Source organism: Cynocephalus volans, chromosome 12, assembly GCF_027409185.1.
Source record: "Cynocephalus volans isolate mCynVol1 chromosome 12, mCynVol1.pri, whole genome shotgun sequence".
NCBI lineage: Eukaryota > Metazoa > Chordata > Mammalia > Dermoptera > Cynocephalidae > Cynocephalus > Cynocephalus volans.
Genome location: NC_084471.1, coordinates 85484097 through 85506929, shown reverse-complemented (window position 1 = coordinate 85506929; position 22833 = coordinate 85484097). Strand labels below are relative to the sequence as shown.

Genomic DNA, 22833 nt, shown 5'->3' with positions numbered 1-22833 from the left:
GGTGTATCTTTTACCTTTTGGTGTCCTCTTTAATTTCTTTCAGTAGTGTTTTGTAGTTCTCATTGTAGATATCATTCACCTCCTTGGTTAAATTGATTCCTAAGTATTTTATTTTTTTTTGGCAACTATAGTAAATGGGCTTGCTTTCTTGATTTCATTTCCTGCTAGTTTGTTACTGGAGTATAAAAATGCTATTGATTTTTGGTTGTTGTTTTTGTATCCTGCAACATTACTGAAATTGTTAATCAGTCCCAAGAGTTTTCTATACATAAGATCATGTCATCTGCAAACAAGGACCATTTGACTTTGTCCTTTCCAATCTGAATGCCTTTTATTTCCTTTTCTTGTCTTATTGCTCTTGGTAGTACTTCCAATACTGTGTTAAATAGGAGTGGTGAGAGTGGGCATCCTTGTCTTGTTACTGTTCTTATGGGAAAAGTCGAAGGTGTACCTGTTCCCCAATGTTCATCACAGCACTCTTTACAATAGCCAAGAGTTGGAACCAGCCCAGATGTCCATCATCAGAGTGGATGCAGAAAATGTGGTACATCTACACAATGGAATACTACTCAGCTATAAAAACGAATGAAATACTGCCATTTGCAACAACATGGATGGACCTTGAGAGAATTATATTAAGTGAAACGAGTCAGGCACAGAAAGAGAAATACCACATGTTCTCACTTATTGGTGGGAGCTAAAAATTAATATATAAATTCACACACACACACACACACACACAAAAAAAAAACAAAAAACGGGGGGGGGAAGATATAACAACCACAATTACTTGAAGTTGATACGACAAGCAAACAGAAAGGACATTGTTGGAGGGGAGGGAGGAGAGGGAGGAGGGAGGGAGGTTTTGGTAAGGGGCAACAATAATCAACCACAATGTATATTGACAAAATAAAAGTTAAAAAAAAAATCAGCAGATTGTTAGAACAATTTTATTTCAAAAATATTGTCATTAATGTAAATAATTAAATCAACTGTCATAATTTGACAGAATTCCTTCATCATTGGCAGAGAAGAAACTGTTATTCTTCCCATTTATTAGATGAGGAATCTGAGACAGAGAAACACAGTGTCTTAATCAAACACACATAAATAAACAAAGGAGGAGTTTTAAATAAAAACCATGTTGCTCAAGATTCAGGGCTCTATCCAAAAAAATATATTGCTTCCTTGGAAAATTAATATATGTGTATTAAGCTAAATATTTCTGACATCTAGATGAGTTCCTTTTTTCTCATGGCCTCTGATTTCATATTTCAGAAAATGAGATCCATAGGACTTTACTGTATTAATAGGCAGGTGCTTTATTTAATCCTATGAAAGATTATGCAGAGATTGTTTCAGTCAGAATTCTTTTTTCCTTTCTTTTCTTTTTAAACAAACTGTAGCTCTTATTCAAGTCACAAGGAACAATATTGTGGCATCTGAGGGCGAGGCGTATCCATATGGCAGCTTTACAGAAGGTTAAATTGTCTGGAAGGCAGACATGCAGAGTCTCTGTGCTGTACTTAATTTTAGAAACTTCTTAATTTTAATGTGTTGTCCATGGCACAAAAGAAATTTTCACTGGGAGACTTTTGTGGTGTTTGAGGTAACAACTCTTATGCTATTAGAATCCCTTAACAGCAAGGCAAATAGGAATGATTCCTTCTATCCTGAAGATTTCCTTTGGCTTTCCCAGCCTCCAAAGCACTTTATAGCATGGCTAGACCATATTGAATTTCTGTGTTTAGATCTACACCCATAATTGAACATTTTTCTTTTTGAATTGTATAGTGCCACTACATTCTAATTCAAATACATAGAAAAACCTGAGAATCACTGCAATTCTAAATGCTTGAGAGCTCTGACAGGATAAATTTTCAGCAGCCTCAGCATGACCTTGCTACTTCTCCTTTTTTAAATTAAGGAAAAAGGAAGGGAGATATCTTATTTCTTAATCCAGTTTTTCCAAAATTTTTGATAATAGTTTCTATTCTGCTTTCTATAAAGAAGTAGGAGCAAATCTATCACTGTCTCTTCTCAGACATATGGAATTTACTCTTAAGAAACACACACCTTCATTCTCCCTATGGGTTGAGCTCACAGGGTCTGAATGTTGTCTAATTTCTGAATCTGTACTTGCATTTGGAGCCAGATGTGAATAAATGTAAGCCTTAAATTCAGATAGAAGTCTTTGCTCCAGAAAATTGTATCCCCTAGTCCTTTTTACATTGTACATTTATGTGAACTCTTGATGACAGGTTTTAATAACATTATTTTTTGTATCACAACATAATTTCCTCAAATATCAGAATACTGTCATCAGAGATGCCAAATGTTTCTTCTCTAATGCAACCATATCTGTACCTCAGTTAGATTATTAGTTTACTGATCTAAAGCCCTTTTAAAATGTGTGTGTGTGTATATGTGTGTATGAAACCAAACCTATCAGTTTCTCCTCCTGAATTACAAGTCAACAAAGCTATAGATTGAAGTTTTAGACCCCCAAATTGACAAAAGATATCTTTGATTAGTCAAGAGTCACTGGAGATTAAAACAAGTGGTAACCAAGAGAAACATTTAGAGCTTCATCTAGTCAGGGGCCATCGGTTGGACACTACTTCTTCATTTTTGTAGTCTTTGTTACCAGTCTATTCATGATAAATGGAGAATGTTATGTATTGTAGAAAAACTGCATGTTAACAAAGTGTCCAGATGAAGGTCAAGTATTACTTGTTAGATATACTTGTACTAAGTATATCTACAGCACTTTCCTTTCAAGGACAGGAGAAAAAATTTAACAAGTTCTTATTAGAATTAACTCATTAGGATAATTGCATTACTCTTAATTCTACAGTATAAAAAAATAAAGTTCATGCATGGTCCATAAATTCTAAGCTTCTAACTTGTGTATGTGTATTCCACAAAAGTTAGTTATGTATTTTCATTCTCATAAATTGTCCATTGATAGAGAAAGTTTTGATAACATTACAGTGCATTTGGTACTTTGCAACATTGTTTGAATGCTTTTTAAAAATGTGTCAGAATATAGCAGCTTTCTTGTTTAAGCCTTTACTGGTTTCTCATTGCAATTAGAATAGAACTAAAATGCCTTACAATGGCCCTACCTGATTCTGACCCTCTAGTTCCTTTTCTGATATCTGATTCATTTTTCAGGCATTGGGCCCAGCAAGAGCACATGCCCTGTGGTAAGAACTAGTGTGGCCCATTTAAGGAACAAAAAGAAATCCCATGTGGCTACAAGATCTGATTAAATTCCCTGGTTCAGAGAGGGAGGTTGGGGATTAATTGTGTGGGGGACATGGAGAATACTTGCAATTTGTGATAATGCGCATGCTGCTAGTATTGATCTGGCCATCATATCTTGGGCACAAGTGGTTATGGTTAGCTTTGTGCCCCATGAATATTCGTAAACAACACACACACACACACACACACACACACACACACACACACACACACACACACACACACACACACACACACACACACACACACACACACACACACACACACACACACACACACACACAAAAATAAATTCCCTGGTTCATATGCTCTACATTGGCTAGTTCTTGAATTCATCACCCTATTTCTACCTTAGGGCTTTGCACTTTTTCCTTTGATGGGAAGGTTTTTCCCTCAGACTTTATATATGGTATTTTCCTTACCTGTGACACCTCAGCTCTGTTTGCTCTTCTTCACAGAGCCCTTGACTACCCTCTCCAAAAAATGTCTCCTCCACTATTCCTTAACTTTCTCTTTTTATTTTCTTCATAGCATACAGTACCATCAGAAATAATTTATTGTCCACCTTCAGTTCTTCCTTATCCTCCTGCTCTCCTCATCCTCTTGCTCAGGAGGATAAAGCCCTTTCTGTTTTGTTCACTCTGTAGCCTCAGTACCTAGAGCAGTGTCTAGAATAATACTGATATGCACTCAGTAAATATTTGTAGAATAAATGAAGAATGAACGAATAATTGAGTGACTGATAAAAATAAGAGTAAGTGCTGAAATTCATGAAGAGAGGTTTGCTTTTCTGGGTTAGAATAGCTAAGATAACTAGGGAACCAAATGGATAGAGCTGAATTCAATTCTTTCTTACACTTTATCTATTCATATGATTTGGGGGCTCATTTCTTAACCACGGTGTCTGTTTCTTTATCTGTAAAGCAGGTATGTGAAGCTCATGGAGAAAGATTAATGATTCAGTAAAACAACAGAGATTCATCATTTTTACAAAATGTGTCTCAGTCAAGCTCTCCTTTTGAATAACAAATTTGCTTATGTTTGAAATTTTGAAGAAATTATAAAACATTTTGACATTGAATAGTCTTGTGAAATATGAAGTAATATTTTTAATATTTTGCTCAAAGGGCTTGCATCAAAAAAACCAATAAAATTATTCCTATTAACTTACCCATTTTGCTGATACCTCCCAGTTTTATTTGAGTTTTAATTAAAAAGGGGAAAAGACAGAAAAACTAAGAAAAAAATAAAAATTTTAAAAAACAGATGTTTGAATAGCAATTTGTGATATTTTTCCAAGAATGGTGAAATTGTGCTTGATTTCAGATGATACTTTATAACAATTATTTTGTCTGTACTACTGTCGTCAATAAGCTAAACTAAGAGTTCAATTACAGATATAATCAACATAAAAGCTTTAATAATTGCTCTATAAATAGGCAAACAGTCAGGCTTAGACATATCCAAATCATGATTCATTTATTCAACACATATTTGTTAAATGTCTTCTATGTGTCAAGCACTGTTGTAGGTGCATAATTAGTGAATTAAACAAAGATTCTTATTCTCCTAGGGCTTAAATTCTAGTTGGGGTATTATGTTTATTATATGTTTTGCCTCTACTTGCTCCATAGCTTTATACTTTTCTCCATTTGTTAAGTGTGACTTAAAGGATTGATAGATAATTTTTTGTGTGTGATTTTTAAAAATCCACTATTGCTTAAAATTAGGTACATAATGTTATTTTATGGTCATTGAATAAATACCAAATGATATTAATGTTTTGGAGACCATCTGGTTCTTTAGACACATCTGCTCTGCAAATCTGGACAAGTCATTTAATTTGATGGGGCTGGAATCAGGGCTGTAACAATTGGGTTATTTCAAGGGAAGAACAATATTTGTGCATTTGGGACAATGGATTGTAGTCTGGGTTTCAGTAATTCACTTTGGCTATATGAGTACTTCTCTTATGTCATTTAAATTTAAGCATATATGCAATTCCATTGAAGAAATATACATCTACTGCTTATTAATTGGGATGGTGTGGTTCTTTATACCTTTGTTTTCTATCAATTTAATAAGTTTAGAATTTATAATATACTTTTCCTTTTATGTATTTAGAATTCTTCATACACACTTTTATTTACTCACAGTTGAGCTCATGGAATACAAAGAATGGATTTTTTAGTCTAAAATAGCAACTTAAAAAATTGAGATCTCTGGTAGGGATTAAATGTACTTGTAATAATTTTGGTAATCGAACTTGGTAGTCATAACTTGAAGCCTAGTGAATTTTACAAAAAATATTGGTACCATTGATAGTATATTTTTTAAAATATTAATTTTTACACAAGGATTTTTACTTACCAAATAGCTATTACATGTGCTGACTGTATACCAGGCACTCTGTAAAAAACTGCATAATGTATAAAAATGAGTAAGATATATTTCTTGTACTGAAGGGACCTACAATCTTGTTCACAACCTTAAAATTGTTCTTAAAGTGTGGTAAATGGTTTTCCTCAAGCTTAGTAAGTTAAATCCCCTGGGATAATAATGCAAATTTCTGATATAATGGAGCTAAGACCTAAATATGTTGAAAATCAACAAAACATATCCTGCCCTTGGTACTACTCTTTTCAATATAGGATGTGTCGGTATACATCTTGGGTTTTCTATTTATATATACCATGAGAATCTTAATGCTTTATGTGTGTTGAGAATAGTTTAAAATAGATTAGAAAGGAAATAATTTTTTCATATATCTTTTTATAGTATTCTGTAAGCCCGGAGAAGGCTTCCTTGTGTCTTTGCTATCTGTAAAGACTAAACAATTACAGAGGAAAACAATAAATTGGGAAATGTTAAAATAATGTTCATTTTTATACTTATAATATATGAGACATTTAAAGGCAATTATTTTGGCATGTTACATTAGAAGATAAATATTCAGTTATATAATAATAGAGCAAGCCAGAAATGCAGGTAGCTAGTACCAATGTGCATTTGTATGTCCATAAAGGTTAATATTCCAGTAGTAAGGACAATTTTGGGGAATTACCTCATTTGCTTGGACTGTTGCACTAACAATCCCACTGTTGAGTCGTGTAGGCCAGATTTTCCTTGTTGTGGAATACAAGGTCTTTTAATATCTGGCACCTGCTTACTTTTCCACCTTCCTGTTTATCATTTACCTCCACTCAACTCCAGCTTCTAGGCTCAAGCTATTCTTATCTGTTTAATGTTCTCTCTGTATAGTGGTTAGCCTTACAGGGAGGCTTGGGCATCTTTTCTCTGATACATACCCTGCCTATACCTATGGTGTGTGCTTATTAAGAGACGTTTTTCTTCAGCCTTAGATTGAACTCAATGAGGAATAACTTTTAAAAAAAGGCTTTATGTACCTACCTTTGTGTCCCTTTTGTAGATGTGTGGTTTTAAATGACTGAATGGGGCTAAGATGAGATGTTTCAACTATATATAGAGGCCAGTTACTTTGCTTAGCTTTTCTATATGCTTTGTAGCCACGTTTTTGGCTCTTACTTGACTCATTATCCTCCTTGATGGCGTATAAATCAGTGGTGGAAAAAATAGTATTCAACTTTCGTTTATTAATTATGGAGAGAGAATATTATTTTATTTTATTAATTTACCTGTTCTCCAAAGGTTATAATCTACTAAAATCACAATTGAATATTTAAATTGTGGGATTATTTGAATTTGTGGCTGATAAGAAAGTGAAAACAGTTCTTTCCATTAAAAAAAAAACAATGCTGTCACACCCCAAGTCCCAGAAAAGAATGACAGTTTTCTGTTTATAAAAGGTGCTGTGATTATTCTGAGGGAATTGTCTATAATTATTTAATTCTTTAATTTTCTTAACTCCAACAAATAGTATACGAGGGTACTTCAAAAAGTTTATGGAAGAATAGAATTGAAAGATAATACCAGTCTTTCTGTGAACTTTTTGAACACCCCTGGTATTTTGCCAAAGGTAAATTAGAGATTTATATCGTTAGTCATAATTTAAAAGGATTAAATTTGGGAGTGCCTTATGTAAATTAATTATTAGGAACTTTAAAAGATACATTGTATACATCAAGGGCTAAAGCAATCCTAGTAAGCAGTTCCTTATTTTTGATTAAACCTCAGTCAGAGCTTTATTTCTATATATTTTTTACTAATTTACTAGTAATTCTGCAGCTTTTTAGTGATGACTACTGAATTGTAAGAATAGTTGAATCATCAGACAGTCTAACATTTGCAAGAGAAAGTTAATGATCTCAAAATGTGAGACTTATCCAGAGGTTTTAAAAATATTTTTGTCTCAGTTTTTTTTAAATACATGAGTACTTATTAACATGTTAATACATGTTGTTTCCAATTAAGTAAATCTGTTTTCAAAACAGACATTAAGAGATTTGGCTTATTTTTCTTTTCTTGGTAAATCTTCCAATGGTCTGTTTTCTATAAGATGTATCTGTTTCAACTTATTATTTTGATTATGAGTAGTTTATTATACAGATAGACCTTTAAAAATAGAATATTTGCTAAAGAGTTCTTATGTATATGGTTGAGTGCATATTTTAGAATGATTTAGGATTTATAAATAGCATTTAAGACATTGTTGGGAACATGTTGGTATAACATATAAAGCTTCAAAATAAGGAAAAGAAAAAAGATGATAATATTGTAAGTATCTCCAATAAGGAAGTGAGTGGATGGAACATCTTCAGATGCTGATTTGGCTTTTCTTAGAACAGTGGTAACGTCTTTATATTTAACTGACTTAGGTTCCAGCATTTACACTACCCAGTAAAGTTTGTTCAGTTTCTCAGGTTTTATTACTTTTTATGAATACTGCCTTGAGATTCTGACTTACACACTTTGACTTATACCTTTCACATTAGGGGTGTGAACTTCCTGGGGGGCAGTTCTTTTATGTTTGAAGTTGCTCAGAGTTTCCATCTGCTTTTACTTGACTTGTGGTCTTGAAGATCACGCTTGGCCCGTGGGATATTACAGTGTGCCGAGAGGATGTGGAGTTTTGTCAGCCAGTGAAATATGTCTGGTTTTTTTTTTCTTTTTTCTTTTTTTTTTTTTTTTCAGCAGCTTTCACATGCTCCTCATCCTGTGTGGTCTTCGGTGAACTGAATTTATATTTAACAGAGAGACTCACTCTCTTTATCATCTTCTGTGACTTGGCCTTTTTAAAGGAGAAGGTGTGCGGAAGGAATATCTGAGCCAAAAAACTGTAATCTTGGCAATAGGAAAACCCGAAACTGAAAACTTAAAGTAGTGCTATATATATAAATGTGCTTCAATATTCACAAATGTATATTTTGTAATGCAGAAGAGTATCCTATTTCAGATATGTACAACTGTCAAAAATTCTCATGTCAACAGTAGACTCCAAGTTATGGCTGTGATCCAAATGACTTTTTTGCTTGTTTTTAGGCACTACTGCAGTCTTCAGTTAAGCAACAAGTAGAATCTATTGAAAAGCAGTACATTTCTGCAATCGAGAAACAAGCACACAAGTGTGAGGAGTTACTAAATTCTCAGGTAATAAAAGTGCACATCCACTGCATATTTATGCTTTTCTTTGGATTCCCCTCCCTGGAGAGCTCTAAAACTGTTTATTCAGTTTCATGCCATTTACTTTCCTTGGTGTGTTTTGGAGAAAAAAAATATATACTTATGTAAACTCAAAGTTTGAGAATTTTATGATAGACTTGAAATAGGACTAAAAGCCTAAAATATGTGGGTCTCCCTCAAATTAATGATTATTATTATGTTAATTTCTGGGTTATAATAATATTCACCAAATATCAGAAGTAAAAAGATAGCTATGAATGCATTATGGCACATGAATGACTTTTCATGACGTATGATTTAGAAATAACATCTGAACTTTTAAACCACTTATATATGTTTGAGTTACCTTTAGTTCCAAACAGGCATTGGTGTCTATTTGAATTTTTCCATTGAATTTTTTTTCTTTTCTTGATTTAATGTTTTAGAAGGCTTAAATGATTAGCTGCTTTACATTAAACAATCAGTTGAGAATTTATGGATGTATCATAGTGTAAATAATGTATGTGAGAAGTTCCTAGCAATACTTTTCAATAATATAAAACTAGGTAGGTGAACTTTGTTTAAAGGACCTGTTTTATATCATGGGAAGAAAATTTACTAAGAATTAGGAAACAAAGTTTGGTATAAATTGAAATGAAAATTTATACATACGTCACACCATCATCAGGATGTGGGTCAATTCTATTAAATATTTTTCAGTGTCATTTTAATAAATGGCTTGGAAGAGGAAATACACAGGGAATTTCATAAATTTGATGTAACAGTTATACTATTTTGGGTGGTGAAATACCAGGTTGTCAGAAGTATATAACTTTATTAATGGACAGAAAAAGCACAGAGAAGAGTTAAGTTCACAGAACTTTGAAGCAGCATAAAGCATATATTTGCCAGGATTGGCTGGGTTATACCCTAAACTCTCTGGCTTCAGACAACAAAAGTTTGTATTTTACCCATGCTACATATACATTGAAGGTTGTCTTGTGCCTCTGTCTCATGCTGTCCTCACCCTAGGAGCTATATTGATAGTGTAATTCATTCCTATGTGTAACATTACCTGTTGTTATTGCAGAGTGAAAGAGAACCCTGTTAGACTTTGTATCAGTAATTAAATACTCTGGCCTGGAAATGAAACTTCCAGTCCCAATTTGTATCCCCGTGGCCCCACCCAATAATAATAGAGTCAGGTACTGAGATCCTTCTGTGAACCTGGAAGGGAGAAAGTAGGAAAAAATTGGTGAACAGAATTAATATGCCTCATTCTACTATTTTGGACAGCAAATATTCAAAGTCTCCATCTCACAAGCAAATTTATATATCCTGTCCACATGGGGGAAAATCTGAAAGTTTCATCCAGCTGTGGCCTCAAATGACAGGGTCTCTGAGTGATAGGAGGGGAATGACAGTGCTGCAGTCTCTATATTACAGGGTCCAGATATGGTCCCTCTAGACTTGAAGAGCTAAAAGTTAAAATATAAGTTGTTTAGCCCCAATATATCTGCTATACGGTGATGAGACAAAGGTAGGGTATTTACTGTAAACACTCCCAATATTATAGGTAAAGAATCAGAGACACAGCTATCTCTAGTAAGTAGTAATTCTAAAATCTCAATAGACAGATTAGATAGGAGTCTCTGTCCTAAGGGTAGGGATTTCTCTTTGATGTACCGTGATTCTCTTTTCAGTGTTCGGGACATGTTCTCTAGTCCATGGTTCCTGTGGTCTTGTAGGTTTTTCATTTTTCAGTATCTTTGTTGGCTACATTTTATGTGGATATTGGAGATTATCCAGTTTTTCAGACTGCTTCCTGTCTATACAAAATAAGGGGCCCAAGAGTCATTTTAGGTAACAAATAGTCACAGTTTAGGGTAATGGTTCTTTTGGCTTCTTACGTATTTTATTATAGCGAGCTCTGTTTTTTAAAGGCATAACCACAGTTGCTTTAGAAAACTACTTCCTAGATTTAATGTATTTATGTTTTCCATGTCATACTTATCTGTATGTCTGTGTCTCTCTCTTTATTTGATTGCAGATAACTTCATTTTTATCACACCTGGGTCAAACAAATCCTTGGGTTCTCTTTTCCCCAAACCATTTAGTTGAAATTAACATATACACCGGGCAGTCCCAGCTTTATTAGGTCTTTGCTTGGAGACACTTTAATCCATTGAGTTTTTTAACAGTGCATGTGACTAACACTTGGTTTAATAACTTGCTGCAAGGCTGATGTAGTTGGTCTTTGTTGCCGAAAGATCTTATCAATTGTTTCTTTCATAAATTGAAGTTGTGAAGTGGTTGTCTGTGCAAGTCCCCAAATTTCTAAACTTTTCTATTTCCTGTGATTCAATGCTTGTGAATTCTCTTTTTCCTATGAATTTGATGCCAAGCTTGTCTTTTTCTTGCAATGCCTTGTCAAAAATAGCCAACAGTAGAGCTATTAAATTCAGCTAAGTTGTAGGTTAAAAAATTAACACACGAAAATCAGCCGTGTTTCTACACACCAGCAATGAAGAATTGGAAAGGAAGTTAAAAAAGCAATTGCATTTACAGTGGCATCTAAAAGAATAAAATACCTAGGAATAAGTTTAACCAAGGTGTTGAAAAACTTGTACGTTGAAAACTACCAGATATTGCTGAAACTAATTAAAAATGACCCGAATTAATGGAAAGATATTGCCTATTTGTTAATTGGAAATATTTGGTAAAGAGCATTCAAGATTACCAGAGGACATTTATTAGGATTGTAAGTAGTTCAGTATGATGAAATTCTATTTAAAAAGCAAAGACTAGGGCTGAGCCCGTGGTGCACTCGGGAGAGTGCGGCGCTGGGAGCGCAGTGAAGCTCCGCTGTGGGTTCGGATCCTATGTAGGCATGAGCTGCTACTTGAAATAAATTTAATTCAACAACAACAACAAATAAATATTTTTGAGAAAAGTGCAAATTTAATAGCTGGATAGTTCCTTAGGAATCATTTAGTTCAAACTTTTCTTTTTCTCTCTCACTCACTCTTTTTTTTTTTTTCCAAATTAAGAATTTAAGGGAAAAGCAAATTGACACTAAAACAGACTAGTAAATTGATCCCTGGCTTTGTTACTTAACTATGTTAATTAGGGCAAGTTCCTTAGCCTCACTGTACCTCATTTTTTCTTATCTACAAAATGGATACACAAGTAATTCCTAGGTCATAGAATTGTTCTGAGTATTATATGACATGAGATTTGCACAGTGCTTAGAGTAGAACTTAGCACATTCCAGGTGTTTAGTTGATACTGACTGCATTATTATTATCTTTGCTATTCTTGGCCAAGATTATTACTATCAGAGCCAGGGCTGACACTTCGATTTTCTAATTTCCAGTCTACAGAAGAAAAGCTATTTATTCATAGTTCGTCTTGTGATTGCTGTCAAAGAACTTTTACATTTTTAAACATTTACTTTGGGGTCACTGGTATATGAATATTAGACCAACCTTTTGTTTTGTCCTTCTATCCTATTTTAGCTTTGACACTACTGACATCATATGTGTGGGGATTTTCCACACCAACAACCAGTTTCCCAACTGTCCGGACACCAAACGGGTGTCCCATAATTCAATTCAATTCTGACACTAACTCTCTGGAATTAGCATCAGACTCAACAAGTTTAAGGGCTCAGTCCAAGAATATTGTCCTCACTTCAGAGGGCGGTCACAAGTACTGGGTCCCCAGGGTACCTACACTTCTGTCTGCCTTGGCTACAAAGTAAGAGGTTGCCACAATTGCCCTCCTGTCAGTTTTGACAATTTGCTAGAATGGCTCATAGGACTCAGGGAAATACTTTACTTGCATGTATTGGCTTATTATAAAAGATACAAGTCAAGAACAGCCAGATAGAAGAAATACACAGGACAAGTTATGGGAATAAAGGGGTAAGTGTGTGTGCATGAAGGGGTTTATATATATATATATATAGATGTAAATATAATTTTAAATATTATCTATGCCTTTGAATTGTAGCATTCATGAATTTAATTTAAATTCATTTCTAACAGTACTTGTAAAATACACATTTCTATGGAAGATATGTACAATATTCTATTTATAGTCACTTAAGTGCTATTAGATGTGTATAAGATGCTACCCAGACCCACAAGATACAGAAAACTATCTGTATGATTACATTGCTCTTAAGCTTTTTTAAAAAAGAAAACCAAGTCTGTCTTTTTTTCTTACTGCCTTGTCAAAAATAGCCAATAGCAACCAGCACATGTTTTTAACATACTGTCTTCCAGTATCTTCCCTTGGAGTTACAAATACTTATTTAAATTGAGGACTACAATGTAAGTTCTATGACAAGTAGGTTGTGTGTTTCTTCTGTATTCAACTGTATCCCCAAAACCTATCAACTTTTTGAGGTATGTTCTACATAAAATTAAGTGCACCTGTTATTGAGAAACATACACGCCTATATATTTCCATCACAATCAAGATTAGAACATTGCTATCCATTTAAGAAGTTCTCTCATGCCCCTTTACAGTCATACCCTCTTGATAATCTCTGACCCCAGGCAACCACTAACTTAACTTCCGTCACTATTGATTTGTTTCATCTTTTCTATAACTTCATAGAAAACGAATTATGGAGTATGTATTCTTTTGTGTCTGGCTGCTTTTGTTCAGCATAATGTTTTTTGAGACTCACCCATGCAGTCGCATATATTAGTAATTTATGTTTCAGTTGCTAAGTAGTATTCTATTGTGTAGATATACAGTATTGTGTTTATCCATTCAGTTGTTGTTAAATATTTAGATTGCTTAAAATTTGGGCCTGCTGTGAATGTTTGTATAAAATCTATGGGGACATATGTTTTTTATTTTTATTTATAAATATAAATATTTAGATATTGAATTGCTGGGATGATATGGTGAGTGTATGTTTAACTTTATAAACAATTGCCAAACTGTTTCCCAAAGTTTCATTATATTTTACATTCTCACTACCAAAGTGTGAGAGTTCTCTTTTATTTGCCTACACAGCACTTGGTAGTGTCACTCTTTTTCATTTTAGCCATTTTTGGGGTGGGGAATAGTATATCATCTCATTGCATTTTATCTGAATGACTGTTGACAATTAGCATCTTTTCATGTGTTTACTTGCCATTCCTATTCAGTAGTCCCCCCTTATCCGTGGTTTCACTTTCCGCAGTTTTAGTTACTCAAGGTCACCTGTGGTCTGAAAATATTAAATGCAAAATTCCAGAAATAAATAATTTATCAGTTTTAAATTGCAGCTGTTCTGAGTAGTATGAAGTCATGTGCCATCCTGCTCAATCCCACCCAGAATATGAATCATCTCTTTGTCCATAGTATCCATGTTGTATGTGCGACCTGCCCATTAGTCGTCAACATTAACTGTTCCTGACGTTCAGCTGTCGACGTCATCGTGGCTCGGTGATCTAGGATCCCTGAAGAAGATGGTCCTCCTTCTGACATATCATCAGAAGGTCATTAGTAGCCTAATGCTATGTCATTATGCCTGTGCCATTCATCTCATTTCCTCTTGTCATGCAGGCATTTTATTATTTCACAGGCATCCACGAGGGGTCTTGGAACATATCCCCCAAGGATAGGGGGACACTACTGTGCTTATCTTTGTCAAAGCCCATCATTAGTTTGAGTATTTTTTTCCTATTCCTAGTTTTTACGTAGGTGTTAGATTTTATCAAATGAATGTATTTACATATTTATTATCTTTGTATATGCGTATGTGTGTGTAAGTTTTTCATAATATTCCTCTTGTTGTGAGGTTATTGCTCGAGAAAGGAACCAAACACTCAATTGAAAAATATAGCAGGGTCTTTATTAGCCGGCCGGCGACTGCTTCCCCAGATATTCTGGCGAGAGAGCAGCCCCGAGCCTAACTTTGAGGGGTTTTTAAAGGAAAAATATCACATAGTCACACAGCCAAAGTTACACCCCCTCCTGGCACGAAGGGGGGAGAGGGGTTTCACAAGGCCTAAAGCAAGCTGGTTACAGAAGCCAAGATAAGCAAGTTAATCAGTTAGGGACAGCAAAAACTTCCCCATGGTAATCCCCTCCCTAGGTTGCCTGTTTATATCTTGATATAGTTTTTGGTTCTATCGGCCAAAGACAGCATAGGCGGAAAATTTAAAATTTTCCGTCTTTAACATTAAGGTACAGGGTGTCAGGTTTGTCTAACGAGAACTTCTGCTAAGGGTGTTGGGGGCACTCTAGGGAAACAGAAGAAGGGTGAACTTGATAAACTGAAGGCAGGAGGGGAGGAGGCAGCGGAGCAGGAGAAGGGGAACTTTGATAAGCTGGGCATCAGTTGTGAAATGCTGGGGGCTAATGGCGTAAGTTAAATCAATTTACCTTGTCACACCATATCCTGTTAAAAAATGTAGAAACTATGCTGATATCTCTTGTCTTAGTCTAGATTATCGGTAATCTGTGTCTTCTTTCTTTTTTCCTGATTAGTCTGGTAGAGGTTTATCAGTTTTTTTGAACTTCTTGAAGAATCAGCTTTTGGTTTCATTGATTTTCATTTTAATTTTTTTGATTTCTGTGTCACTGAATTTTTTTCTCTAACCTTTATTTAATTTCTCTAATCAACACACAGTCAACAATCAATCAACTTAATTGGCTTTTAATTTGCATTTATTTTAGTGACTTAAAGTAGAGGCTTAGGTTATTGATTGAGACCTTACTTTTTAAATGTAGGCATTTTATGATATAAATTTCATTCTAAGTACTGCTTTAGGTGCATGTTTCACATTTTCAAATGTCATGTTTTCATTTTCAATTAAAAATACTTTTTAATTTATCTTTTGATTTCTTTTCTTTTAGCTCTGGGTTATTTAGAAGTGTATTATTTAGTTTCCTAATATTTTGGTGTTTTCCAGATGTCTTTCTATTATTATCTATTTTCATTCTAGTGCAGACAGAGAATTTATTTTATGTGGTTTGAGTACATTTTTGAGGTGTGTTTTATGGCACAGAATATGGTCTGTCTTGGTAAATATTCCTAGTATACTTGAAAAGATTGTACAGTCGGCTGTTGGTGGAATTTTTTATAAATATAATTTAGGTCAAATTTTTAGGTTGTCTTGTTCAATCTTCTATATTATTCCTGATTTTCTTTCTACCTGTTATACCAGTCACTGAGAGGCAGGTGTTGAAATCTCTAACTATTCTTTTGGATATGACTATTCCTCCTTGCTGTTCTATCAGGGTTTTTATTTTTTTCCCTCTAGTATCGACACACATATTTAATGCATACACATTTAGAGTTATTATGTCCTGTTCATATAGTTGTCCCTTTATCACTATGAAATGCCCATATCTTTCTCTTTTTTTGAAAATGTAAGCTGGAATTCAAAACCACCTGTTTGAGAACTACTCATTCTTTGGATATCTCCCATGTATTTGTGAAATATACATGATAAACTTCTGTTTGGTTTTCTCTTATTAAACTGTCTTTTTGTTACAGGAGTTCTTTCTGACTAAGAATCTGTGGAAATGGAAGAAAAAAATTATTTTTCTTTCCCTACAGTTCTTCTTGGGTTTTACCCATGTATTTAACAATTATTTTGTTCCCTTTGCTTCTTGCTTTCTCTCCTTTTTCATGTGTTTAATTTCTTTGCTGTATTATAATCTTTATTAATTGCAAAGTGTAAACTTTATTAATATTTGTTTTTTTTCTGAAAATTTTTGTTAAGCCATTAATTAGGAATGACATTTCAGTGCTATATAAAATTCTATAGCAGTTATTTTCCCCTGAAGATATTATTCCATTGCTTTTAATTCTCTTTTGTTGTTTATGAGATGTCTAATGTTGGTTTAATCAATGATGTTTTGCAGATAATCTGTCTTTTCTCTTTGGTTGTTTTTAATAGTTTTTTCTTATCCTTGATATCATATAATTTTACTCTGATGATCAAAAATTTATTTTTGAATTTATTTTTATACATCCTGCTGAGGCATGGCAGTGATAGCTAACTGCTCATCAAAACTTGTTCTTTTTCTTAGTTAGTATAGACTCATCACTGGCAAGTTGCTGTTCCTCCAGGGAGCCATTTCCCTTGCTTTTTTTTGGGTGGTTGCAATTCATAAAAGCCTGCTTTTGCCTCTGTGCTCTCATGAAATACCTGTCAAATAAAACAATTGATATGAAATAAAACTTTTCAGATTCAACAGTTTAATTTCTGTTATGGTTTTCCTTGACAGTAAACAAGGTTTGAGTAGCTTAGTTTCTACCATTCATTAGTGAGTGGAAGTTAATCTGTGTCTCTTCTTGACCAAAATGGTAGATAGACTTTTTCTGCATTTCATTCCCCTTCTGCCTGAAAGAGAAAACAGTAAGATCCTTATCAATGGCAGAAGCACTAGTGGAAGTAGATTTAGTCTTTGAATTACCACATGGAGGGAATCTGTCATTCAAGAACATTTCCATGAATAAGAAAGAAATTTATGTGTGTTAAGTCACTGAAATGTTTGGGTTTATTTGTTGATAGCAGCTACCATTACAGTAATACATCAGGACTCATTTGGCTTTACCTTTCTAAAAATTTATTTATTTATTTATTTATTTATTTGTCTTTTTTTTTTTTTTTTTTTTTATGTGACCGGCCGCACTGCGCTCAGCCAGTGAGCGCACCGGCCATCCCCATATAGGATCCGAACCCGCGGCGGGAGCGCTGCTGCGCTCTCAGCACCACACTCTCCCGAGTGTGCCATGGGGTCGGCCCCTAAAATTTTTATACTATTAATTAAACATGTATTTTTTAGAACCCAAATTTTATCACAGCAGTATCTAGAAGCCTATCACAAAGTTTAAATACTTAAGAAATATTGTAATAATAAATGAGCATATGCAGTAAGTCAATCAGTTTGGATCCCAAGCAAGTAAAAACGTTCTTGTTTTGTCTATGTGTAGGGGAAGGGAGAGGGTGAACGTTTCTTTTAGTTTGAAAGTAGATATAAATTAAAAAGAGAAAAGAAAAAAAAGAGAGAAGTATAGAGTAGAACAGTGATTACCAGAGGCAGAACAAGAAAGAGGAGAGAGGGACCAGGGAAAGGCTGGTAGACTGGTACAAAGGTATAAAGTTACTGTTAGATAGGAAGAATGAGTTCTGATGCCCTAGGATGACAATAGGTAACTATACTGTATTATGTATTTCAAGATAGGCAGAAAAGAAGGTCTTGAATGATATAACCACATAGAAGTGATAAATGTTTAGATGGTAGATATGCTAACTATTCTGATTAGATCATTATACAATATATGCATGTATTGAAACAATAAATTGTACCCCATAAACATGTATAATAAAATTAAAAAAAATTTTAAAAGTAGACATAGATTAAGGTTTAAATGTTAATGTATTATTCAAAAATATAATTGAAAAGATCAAAAAGTACCTCAACATTTAAAGAATGTTTTAATTAAAAAAATTATTTTTGATCCTGACTATATTATATTAATTAAGAAATGGATGCTTTATGTGTGAATTCCTGTATATCACATGAATCTTTTCTCTATGGCACAGGCATTTAATCATGCTTGGCTTTCATTTAAGTATCAGTCATTACATCTCCAGATCATGGGGATGTTTTAAAATAGACCCTGCATTCATTAACAAGAAAATTGCTAATGATAGATTGTTACAAGACACCCACTCTTATTCTGCTTGGACAGAACAGAAAAATATTATGGTCTTACCACCTTAAACATAGAGAAGAGAACTTAGGACAAGAAAGTAGAAATAAAGCAAGTGGCATATTGTTAAATTATACAGGTGTGAGATATACCATATGAAAATCACTTAGAAACAATGAGAAAACCATTTCCCCTTGTTTAAGCATTAATGCTTTCAAACTGAAAATCAAACTCTTTTTACCTTGGGAAGATAATTTTTCTTACTGGCTAGAAAATATGGAAAATACATGGAGCTAACCCAAGAGTTTCAAGTATAATTAGCTAGCATTTTAGTAATATTATGGTCCAAGGAACTCAAGTTATTTTTTTTTTTCTAGTCTACTTTAAGATATATCTACTTTAATCATTTTTCCCCAATTTCCTTTAAGGCTCATCTCTTTGGATCTAGCTTTGGCACCAGCTTAAAATGTTGTTTATTTATAAAGTGCATTTTAAAATGAGTATTTTAAAACATTATAAAGCATGCAAAATATTGTCTTATTTCAATAATTGTGATTTGAATATAATCTTTTAAATATGAATAAATTGCATTAAGAAAGTTGTATGTATATTTATGTTTATTTTCAGTAGAGAAAAAAATGTTTTGAGATGAAATTTGTCTCTCTACCTAAAAAACTCTTAACATTCATGTTAATATATAGTGTTTATGATCAATATAGGAGATAGATTTTTTTAAAAAAACAGGAATAAAGTGGAAAAAAAGCAATGTTGAAATTATTTTCTGGAGTTTCAGCATATTTCACAAAATAAATCTAGTTTTATTTCTGATATTGTTCACTACAACATATAATTGAGTCATTGTTTAGTGTTGATTACCTGACAATTATTTTCAGGACTCTTTCTGAATAATCAGTACTGAACCATGACTTTTTTTCTTTTTTCTGGGAAACTCAGTTGTGAGATAATTTATTATGAAGCAGTAATGGCTCTTAGAACTTTATATTATATTTAGATGAGGTGTCAACAACTAGAAAGCACTCCCCACCCATTTTCTGCTTGAGGCTTCCAAAAATCTCACATAGGAAAAAAGGCCCCTGGTGTCTTTACATCTAACAATCTTCTGATGAACTTTCTATGTTATTGCAGCATTAGTTCTGACAGGAAGGGATTAGACCCCTGCCACTGTTATCATTGTTGTTGCTGCACTGGCTTGATGTATATAGATAAGGGACTATTTTGGGAATTGTATTTTTCTTTTACCATTTTTTCCCTACCCAAAGCCTCCTGTGTGTAATCAAGGGGTATGGGTGTGTGTGTGTGTGTGTGTGTGTGTGTGTGTGTGTGTGTGTGTGTGTGTGTGTGTGTGTGTGTAATCAAGGGGTATGGTGTGTGTGTGCGTGTGTGTGTGTGTGTGTGTGTGTGTGTGTGTACTGTTAAAGAAAAAATTATCTGACACTTATTAAAATGGTAAGGAAGATTTTATTCAAGACTATAGTGATTGATAGGTGTCAATAAGGGAAAGAGAGTGGGCTTAACTCTGAATACAGCAAGAACATGGGGAGATTTATAGCCAAGGAGTAGTTTGGGGAGTGGGGAGTGGGTGGAAAATTACTAAAAAGAAATTACTGATGTCAAGAGTGGGGAATTAGGAAGTTGATCAAGTGTGGGGAGATTCTTTCTAAACTTACTAAGTTTCTTGCTAAAAGTGGGTTATACATGTGTATTAGTCCATTTCTGTTGCTTAGAACAAAATGCTTGGAACAGCATAATTTATAAAGAAAATGAAATATATTGCTTACGGTTTCAGAGGCTGGGAAGTCCAAAGTTCAGGGAACACATTTGATGAAGGCCTTGGCGGTGGTGATAGTGATCCAGGGGTCTCACATGGTGGAAAATGGCAGAGCAGAGAGAGACTAACTTCTCATGTGCTCTTCTTTTAAAGCCCTCAGAACCACACCCCTGACCACCATTTTTAATGCATTCACTATGGCATGGTCCTACAATCTAATCACCTCCTTAAGGCCCCACCTTTCAATTACCATAATAGGATGTCCTGCCTTCAACAGTTACAGTGGGAATTAAGCTTCTAATATTTGAACTTTGGGGGATACAATTCAATCAATACACAGCAGTATGTCTGACAAGTACAGGGACCAACCTCAAGCCCTAGTCCAAAAGAAGGCTTAGAGGAACCTGGCTAAAATGTTTGGCCAAGGAAAGTGTCTTGTCAGTACTCAGACACACCCATTTATAGCGGTGATTATATACCTACTTATTATATAGGTGGTATTATGTATATGAATAGATATGACTATAGATATGCATAGGAACTGACCTCTTTCTCCTGTTGGTCTTAATTTTTGCATTTAGTTATGTTGCTTTGGTGGCCTCTGATCTCATCCTGTTCCATGTTGTATCTGGATCTCTTGAGTCTCTCTAACACTCTTCCCATGTTCCCTACCATTTCTTCTGTATGTGATGATCAGTCCCTTGAATAATGGCAGTAGGAACCTGTATCAGCTTCTAGATGTTGGGCCTGGAATTTAGAATATTTGCTTTTACACAGCCCTTTACATTCAAAATGTGTGGTTATTAATCTTTATTTTTCGTTTTAGAAAAGCTATGATTTGTATACAGTAAAATTCATACTTTTCATTTCTCTTGGTTAAATACTTAGGAGTAGGATTCCTGGGTTGTTAGGTTAGTGCACATTTAACTTGATAAACTGTCAAACTGTTTTCCAAAGTGGCTATACCATTTTGCATTCTCACCAGCAATATTTGAATGTTGTGCTTCCTTTGCATTCTCAGTAGCTCTTGGTATTGTCATGTTTGTTTGTTTTAGTGTAAGCTGTTCTAATAGCTGTGTATCTCATTGTGTTTTAATTTACATTGACTTGAATTTAATTCTCCTTTAAAGTATATTCAAGGGCCCCCATGGCTCACTAGAGAGAGTTTGGTGCTGATAACACCAAGGCCAAGGGTTAAGATCCCCTCACTGGTCATCTTTTTAAAAAATAAAAATAAAAAAGTATATTCAGTTGGCCTTTTACTAATTATGTTAAGCATTTCATTTGGTCATTTGCCATCTGTATATCTTCTTTAATGAAGTATCTTTTCTCATCTTCTGCTTACTTTTCTTCTGGATTGCTTATTTTCTTATTTTGTTTGAGAGTTTTTTACATATTCTCAAATCAAGCAAGTCTTTTTTCAGGTATGTGGCTTGCAAATATTTTCTTCTCAATCTATGGCTTGACTTTTTATTCTCTTAACAGTGTCTTTGGAAGAATAGAAGATTTAATATTGTTAAAGTTCATTTATTAATTTTCTTTCTTATGAATTACACTCTTGGTGTCATATTGAAGAACTCCTTACCTAACCCAAGGTCAAAATGATTGTTTTTCTCTGATAGTCTTATAGATTTAGGTTTTACATTTGACTCATTTTTGTATGTGATGTGAAGTATAGATCAAGGTTTTTTTGTTTTGTTTTGTTTTATTTTTCGCCTATTCTTATCAAATTGTTCTGGCATCATTTATGAAAATCCTTTCTCTATTGAATTGTTATTGCATCTTTGTTGAAAATTAATTGACCTTATATGTCCTTTTATGGGACTATCTCCTCTGTTTCATTACCCTGTATGGTAGTACTAACGTAGTCTGTATTACTGTAGCTTTACAGTAAATCTTCACATCAGTAGTAATTTCTCCAACTTTTTCCTTCTACAAAACTTTTGTGACCCTCTTAATTCCATTGTTTTTCTGTATAAACTTTAGAATCAGCTTGTATTCTACAAAAAATCTTGATAGTGCTGTGATTTGAATTGTGTTGAATCAATAAAACTATAGATTTATTGAATCTTCCACTCTATGAACAATGATATATTTCTTCATTTATTTGTGACATCTTTGATTTCTTTTATCATTGTTTTGTAGTTTTCACTATACAGATCTTTCACATATTTTGTTATAACTAATGTTTTAGTGTGATTGTGAATGGTACTACTTTTATGTCAATTATCAATTATTTCTTTTTTAGTAGAAATATGATTTTTTAAAAATATAAACCTTGTATCATGTGGCCTTGATAAAATCTCAAATTCATTTTATCAACAAGAAAAAAGTTTTAGGAGCTTTTTTATTTTGGAGATTATTATAGTTTTCCTCATAGACAATCATGTCATCTTGAACTACAAATAATTTCTTTCTTTTTGATATGCATGCTTCTCTTTCCTCCTTCTTCTTTTTTGTCTTTGTTGAACTGGATAGTATCTCCAGTATAATATTAAATAGGAGTGTCCCAATCTTG

General features: G+C 33.8%; 1 protein-coding gene across 1 annotated transcript in view; it reads left to right on the top strand.

Moving 5' to 3' along the window:
* Positions 1-22833, top strand: part of CCDC91 (coiled-coil domain containing 91) — a 367928-nt gene that overhangs the window by 212819 nt on the left and 132276 nt on the right. The window contains exon 8 of the mRNA XM_063075363.1: positions 8731-8838. Coding sequence (XP_062931433.1) covers positions 8731-8838 — 108 coding nt within the window. The remainder of the gene's footprint in view (positions 1-8730; positions 8839-22833) is intronic.